Raw genomic sequence first — 7,906 nt, forward strand, 5'->3', positions numbered from 1 at the left:
CTTGATGATCTTAAGGGTCTCTTCCAACCAGCTGATTCTATGAATCTATGATTAAGAAGTACCTTCCTCAATACTGTTAGTTTTTGTAAAAGAGACTAATTCTACTCAGTTGTTGCAAGCATCTAGTCCAAATTAATTATCTACATTTTCTTTGTAGTTAATGGAAGGGGGAAGTAAAAAATGAGGACTTTCAGGCTGCATTTTCCTCCCATCTGGTTTAGGATGAGGTAATCTGCTTTCTGAAGGTGCTAGTGTCTCTTGGTTTGACAGAGGGAGCATAGGTCTAAGTATGCACTGAGTATATTCAGACAGCTAAAGTTGTGGGAATGTGAATCCTACTGAACATTTCATTTGTTAAGAGCATTGTGTGGGCTGTGACCTAAACATTATGGTTTATATTTCTTGTACAACTCTTACTTATTTTTTAGTGTAACTCTTATAATCAGGTAGCCTTGCTGCCTATATAAACAGCCAGTTCTTGAATCCCATTAAGCTCTTGGCTCCTGTGCATACCACACACCTGTGAATTCAGTAAGCTAACTGTACCATTTGTAAAACGAGTATTTACTTTCTTCTATTTGCTTGTGAAACTGCTCAGATTAATTAGAATTCACCTTGTTCATTCATGAGGAGGCAGAAACAGAGCCCAGATTATTACTCTCAAGTCAAATCATAACAATATTTCTGGAGTTTCTTTCTCTGGTAACTTCTCTGAGAGTCCTTCTCTTCTCTGGCAGAGTCTCACTGTTCGGATTATGTGAAGAAACATAGCATTGCAAGCTGAAAGAGTACAACAGATTTGTATAATAGCTTTGGGATATTTTTCCTATTATTTTCCATCCTCTTTCTCATGTATGCAAACAAGGTGATTGCTGTTTTGGTCACTGATACCCACTGAGCAAGTGTTTTCATTGAGCTTTCCATACTGATGCACAGGTCTGGCTTCTGTTTTGTTTTTTGTGAGCTGATAACAGTTCACTCTAACCCCAACAGTGAGCTGCTCAAATGAATCCATTTTGTGTGCATTGCTTTGCATTTTTCGACATCTAATTTCATTTGTTCCTGATGCTGAATCAGTAGTAGCTCCCACACAAGGACCAGTAGATACTGAAGAGATATTAAAATACAGGGTGAAGACTGGCAGAAAAAGCTAGAGAAGAGAACTAGGTAAAGTCTTATGTTTTATCTGTTTTCTGTGTTGGAGGAAACTAAGGGTAGTACTGATTTCCTTTCAATCGGGTATTTATTTTAATAGCATACACATGGGAAGACTACATTCATTCTGCCTTTTGACAGCTTCACCTTGTTCTCTTCAGACCTGCTGTCCTGAGCTACCAGAGATAAGCAAACGTTTGGGTTTGACTCAAAACGTCAATTTTCTTAAGCCCTGTTCTGCCTTCTGCACCATTTTTTTCAAGTGGCTTCAAACCAACTGAGAGTGCTTGGCTGCACAACATGCTGTAGTTTTGCTGAGATTTAGTGATTCTTGGATGCTTAAAGAGCACATTGGGCCACTTTGCTGAGAGCATAGATTAGAGTAGCTTTATTAGCAAACAGTGTGGTTCAGGTTAACAGAGGGCTAAGAAATTTTTACAGAACAATGTATCTATGTTTACAGTGAAATTCACCTATTATAACACAAATACTCCCATGAAAATCCAAATTAGATCTTAAGATGAAACATTGATGTTTTGTTTATAGCATCTTTCACCATTCATATCTGCCTTCAGTTCTGATATTTTATTCCTACAGGACGACACAGACGCTATTTTTCCCACATCCCATATGTCCAAATCCTGTATAAAGATATTTAGCTAAAATACCATGCGTGCAAAACATTTCACACTGTGGGTGCGAGGTGGCGTTTGGTGTGTCTTTAACATGCTGTGGTGTTCAATTACAATACAGCAAATGTATTTTTATGCAGCCTTCTTCATAAAAAGTATGGAAAATTGCTTTGCAGTGAGTCATCTGTCAGCTAAAGAACTAGAAGCCTTATAGTGATATTTAAAGAGATAAAGTAGCTTAGACCTGACAGAGTTCAAGACAGAAAAAGAAACTGAAATGAAAGAGAGGGCCTCCAACCATGGAGAAAATAGAGGCAAAGACTGGTAGGGGGAGGAGTGATGAGAAAGCCGAACAAGCTGAGAATGTCAGAGGCAGTTCAAGATGATGCAAATCATTCGGAAACAAGCATTGGGCTTCAGGTGTCTCTCCTGCATTACACCAGCATTAGCCAAACAAAGATATTTTGACCTTAAGAGAATGGCATAGAACCACATATTTAAGAGCACTGGTCTCAGTGCACTGTGAGGAATTTAGAAACATGCTAATAAGAGGTTGAGGGAAGGATAAATGGCTTAGCTTTCTAGAGCAAGACATTGGAAGAACACTGACATTCTGCACTCCGTGATGTTTAAATGTGTGAGGATTTTGTTAGACCACCAAAGAGAGAATTTCAGTTAATTGTTATAGTCATGAATGTGAACTTCAGCAGCAGTGCAGTCAAAAGGAAGATGGATTCTGACAGAATCCCTTGGTAGTGCTGGGAGGGCTTACACTCAGAAGTGAGCATGTCAGAAAGGCGGTCAGTTCAGGGTCAGAGATTACTTTAGAACTCCAGCTTTTCATACAGGAATAAGATCTGAGTGAAGAAGCATGAAAGCTGTCTTGAAGAGCAAGAGGGATTTCTTTCCCTTGACATTTGAGCCTTCTGAAGAATTAGGAAGTAACTAAATTAAAAGGTAGCAAGGGAATGACAGGACTAAGACAGGCTGTTAAAGAGATCAAAGATTGCTTGCCAAGGTCACTGATGCCTTGCACGCTTTCCCTGAGCTAGCAGTAAGATATCCCAGAGGAGGAGAATGTTTGAGGGGGGGAAAGTAGAAGAATCAGAAAGAGATGCCTGGTATTTTTAAGGCACAGCACTATCATAGAGGGATATTGTCAGTATAAGCACTATCATATTTTATTGTGAATTACTGTATTATTCTTGCATTCTTGGTCAAGTCTACCAACTGGTGGTGTAGGCATCTTGAGGGAACTCTCTCATCCCTTGTCCCTCAGCCTGACCATACTGGATTTTGACCTGGCGATTCTTTTAATTTAAGTCTCTGTATAGAATCATATCTGCTCTAAGTAAATGTGATACAAACTATGTAGCACAAAGGAGCTCAGAGTCTTTACTGAAAGCAGAAAGGAAAAGAATTTGTCTTCTTGCTCAATGCATTCAGAAAAGTTGGCTTTGACATTGTAGTGGTGAAAGGCATTCTAAGCATAAAAGGAAGGGTATAGCCACTCAGACAAACCAGAATTTGAAGGGAGTAATATTTCATTATAGGCAGTTCTAAAATGCTTATTACAGATCTTCATATTTACAACTATCATTTCTCTTTAGAATCTGCAGAGGAGGAACATCAAGGACAAACCAAGAGAAAGCGCATTCGAAGGAAGAAACAAAAAAGCAGTTTGCAAAACTCTGATAATTTACATGAAGAACAAATGGAATCTGGAATGCAAGAGACTCTTGTTCAAGATAATTTACAGCTGCAGCAAATAGACAGTCCAAAAATAAGCAAAAACAAAAAGAGGAAAATGAAAAAGAAGCGACATAAAGAAAAAATGAAAGCAGCTGGCTTGGTAACAAAAACCACTGGTGTGGATTTTACATATCAGCCTGACAAAAACAACAGAGGAGAAGCAGCAGGCTTAAAAGACATAGATGAAAAGGCTGAGAGCATTCTGGACTTCCTGCAGGCAACACAACAAATTTATTTTGCTGACAGTATGTACCACTCTTCCTCCTTTCTTTTCATGAGTACTACCATGTAAGGGAAAATAGATGTGGCCTTGTTGCTGTAAGACGGATGCCAAATCTACTAGAGAAGTGCCTCTTTTGAACTCAGTAAGACTTCTGAGTTCTTAGTATTTGTCCCATTTTCTGGTGTGTATATGAATATGTAAGAATCCACAACAACATAAAACACTCTAGTCATAACCGATTTGTTTCTCTGTCTTTGAAAACATGCATAATATTCCTTGCATTTTTAAAAAACATTCCAATGCACTGGGGTGAATGTGGTGGTTAAAACGGACCAAATTCTTGTTTCCTCTGTAAGCAAACGTCCAGAAGGATTCCTTTATTTTAGAGAGCTTCAAATGAGAGCAATAATTGCTATCTTAAACTACTTTCATGCCTACTATCTCAGAATGAAGCTACTCTTCAGAAGGTTGTCCTTCCCAGGAGGAGATATATTTGTCGAGTATAAGGAAATCTAGACAGACAGCATGCAAGAGAAAAGAGGAAGATTGTTGGCACTGGGAAAGTGTATTGGCATAAAGCACTTTTGAACAAGATGTTTTGAGCTGATGCTCAATGCACAATCCATAGCACTTTAAAAAGGTTTGTTTGGATGTTATCCCTAATGGTCTATTGAATGTTCATCTGGCTACTAAAGTCAGAGAAATTCTTACTGTAGGTTTCTTCCATTGCCTTCCTGAAAAACTGCTTATGTTATAAATGCCTTTCAGAGATAATAAAAGTTTTAGTGGCAGTTACTATAGTACTTATTTGTACATACAGATTATGTTGGTATCATCTAGAATTAAATATGTTTTCTTAAGGGCAAGATGGTGTGTTCTTCAGTTGCTCAGCTCAGAACACGGCTTTAAAATTATAATTGTCTTGTAAAACTGCAAAAAAGTGAAAAATTTTTCAAAGTGCATGGCCTTGACTGTCTTTGTGGAGCTGAATGAAGAATGTTAAACAGCTTACCTACCTGTATGAGTCCATCTTAAGTCAGAGCTGTCAGCTACTATTCCCATAAAATTCATCTTCAGACTACAGAATTACTTTAAAAACCCTGTTAAGATTACATCAGGGATTTCATGTTAATTTTTTTCTCAAGATTTATACGTAGAGTTTTCTTTGCTTACTGTTGACATTTTTCCGCTGTGTCAGGTCTTCATACTAAGCCTGGCATTGGAAATCTATCCTGCTTTCTGGCTAATGTATTTCTAGCACCAAAAGTAAGAACTTTTCTGCTTCAGTATGGCTGAGTAAACATAACCTAAACTACACACATTTGCTGTACTGGAACTCCAGAGCAACTGAGCAAGACTGCAAATTCAGTTCACAGTTCTGTTGTTAATACGTGATCCAGAACAGAACCCTGGTCAGTTGTCCACAGCTGTGATACATGTTGAGTTTTATGAAAAACTGTTGAGCTTCCAGCTTTCCTGGAAGTCAAGTTGAGGTCTTAGCAGTGGTTGACAGACTGATTGGCCTTGCTGACAGACCTGCAGATCGGAGGGTTGAGCCAGCGAGGACCTTGGAATCCAGAGAAAGAGATTCTCAGGTAAAAAAAAGTTCATCTGCAGATAAGATGTCACATCCATAAGTTAGAGTGGGACTAACGTTCTTAGTTAGGCAAATCCCAGTTTATATATGGATCTGACATTATGCTGTTTGCCTTTTAGTTGAGTGACTTTAACACTCCGTATTTAAATAGATAAAATTGGAAGCCATTGCTTTTAGCAGCATTTTCAAATGGTCACATTGGATTATACTTCTTGTACTTATGTCAGAAAGCCAAATCGGGAAAAATCTGTTCTCAGTTGGCTTGCTGGAAAAAATACCAGAAGAATAAAGACTCTTGTTAAAGGGACCAGCTAGACATTGTTACTGGAATGGAAGAATGAATTTGTGCTTTACTGCTGTAGAAACACTGTATGTCCTCTGCTGGCTTGCACGCTGTAAAGCCTGCTTTTTAAATAAAAATGTAAAAGTACAAGATAATTGGAAGCCTCCAGAAGTGCTTTGCAGAAGTTCCACAGAGTTATTCCCTGTCTCCACATGTGTGTGTATTTTTACATAGTGTACGTAAATATACTGTATGTATATAGGTAATGTGTATATATATGTATGTATGTAAATATAAAGTATATATTTTTACATAGTATGTAAAAATACGTAGTATGAAGGAAGCAAAAACACAGTGCTTTAGCCACAGTACGGTTTCTTCATCACACCTTCTTTCTGTGTTACTACTGAAAATTTAGATTCCTCTTGCATTCCCGTCACTATGAGTCCTATTGCCCTTCTTAATTCTTGAATTTGATTCTTTATCCTCTTACCATTGTTTTAATATTTAACGAAAAATGGAAGGAACAAGTACTTGATATTTGGATGTAAGTTGAACTAAAAAGGAAGATGCTGTCTTTGAAAATAAAGTATAATTAGGAAAATTCCATGCACTCGCTGAGTATTTTTAATGTGATTTTCCAATTGTTTTTCCAGATAAATCAGCAGGCATGGATTCTGCTGTAAATCCAGCAACTGCCCAAGAGCTTTTACAGTATCTTGAATCTCGCACCATCTCTTCCTCAGATGTGACTCTTCTGCATCAGCTGAAATCCCTTGTATTGCTACAGGATATTGAGAGATTAAAGGATGCTTTGAAACAATTCCAGGAACAATCCCTGATGCCTCCTGGTAGGTACCATTCACTCAGTTCATTCACTGATGTTCCTTTTGTGTGGATTAAAATCCAGATTTGTCACAGGGAATTTTTATGAGGAAGCCATATATAATTATATAGTGCTAAATGTATGCTTATACAAGATTTGAAAGCAAAATTCCCACAAAAAAATATAGTGATTTCCCCTGATTCTTGTTTGGTTACAATCAATACAGAAACTTTTCATACTTTGCAGCAACTGTAAGGTAAAAGGTGATTTGTAAAAACAGTATTTTTAAGATCTTAACTGTTTTAGGATTTAATCATGTTTAAAGCATATTTTTAATACATTCTCTTTATAGACTTTTTAAATCACAGGAATTAACTTGTTTATCTTGAAGATTTCACTCATCCAGTTAAGGATTAAGAATCAGTAAGCCCCATTATTTCATTTTTTATTGGTCACCTGTGTGGCTTCTTTAACACGTAAATTTTGAATGCCAAAGTTTGATTTACAGCTTTGTTCTTGTTTAAATACAAACATCTGGTTTAAGTTTCTGAAAAATAATGTTGACTATGTAAAAACACAAAGTCAGTCTTTATAATAAATGATATTATAAACTAATTAGTAAAAAGAAAAATTATGATAGTAATTTTTCATCCCTTAGGCACAAGTCTGGTATCATTCATGCTCTTTTTGTTCTCTATTATAACACCTGTATTTTTAGTAAAATCTCTTCTTGGACAGTTAATAATTCCTTAAGCAAATGTGGCATCAAGCATGTAGGCCACTGAAGGTACAAAAATTCATTTTTCAAGCAGTCTTCCCTTAATCAGTCACTGTTACTTGTCATTAGTATGTTTGTTGCAGCGTCAGCCAAATCTACAAGACATACTGAATTTTCTTGCCTCCCAAAGAATTTCATCAGAGTTGAGAGCACTTTGCTATGGCACTAGAAAATCTCAACCATTTTAGTTAGTGCTCTATGTCTTTTGAAGGGTGACAACTGAGCTGGTAGTGGTGCAGTAACAAAGCAAGTAAGATCATAGCCATCAAAGGCTTAGCAATAGCATTCAAAGAAGAGACTATAGCTTGTAACATCATTAAATAATTCACAGCATCATAGTGGTTAAAGATCTCTGTCAAGGCTGGAGCCTACTGCATGCTGTGTGTTGTAAAAACAGAGAATTCCTGCCTGTGGAGTTAACAGCTGGTACAATTTGAAAAGGACACTCTTACAGAAGTACGTATGTATTCTTTAAAGTGTACACAGAATATGACAGCCCATAAGGTTCTCTTAGATTTAAAGTATCCACGTATACATGGAACAGAATCCTTCTCTGCGTTCAATAACTAATTTCAAACCTAGATTCTGTGATCTTAATTATGATCAAATAGCCTCATTGGGTGTAATACACATTTGCAAACTAAGTAGGACTCAGCAGGA

At 37.1% G+C, this 7,906-nt stretch overlaps 1 protein-coding gene across 1 annotated transcript in view; it reads left to right on the plus strand.

The window, feature by feature from the left end:
- Positions 1 to 3,397: 3,397 nt before the first annotated feature.
- Positions 3,398 to 7,906, plus strand: part of ERICH1 (glutamate-rich 1) — a gene marked incomplete at its 5' end in the record, with an annotated part of 7,815 nt that continues 3,306 nt past the window's right edge. The window contains 2 exons of the mRNA XM_010136406.1: positions 3,398 to 3,784; positions 6,299 to 6,493. Of these exons, the coding sequence (XP_010134708.1) occupies positions 3,398 to 3,784; positions 6,299 to 6,493 (582 nt within the window). The remainder of the gene's footprint in view (positions 3,785 to 6,298; positions 6,494 to 7,906) is intronic.

Source organism: Buceros rhinoceros, unplaced genomic scaffold (genome assembly GCF_000710305.1).
Source record: "Buceros rhinoceros silvestris isolate BGI_N320 unplaced genomic scaffold, ASM71030v1 scaffold17795, whole genome shotgun sequence".
NCBI lineage: Eukaryota > Metazoa > Chordata > Aves > Bucerotiformes > Bucerotidae > Buceros > Buceros rhinoceros.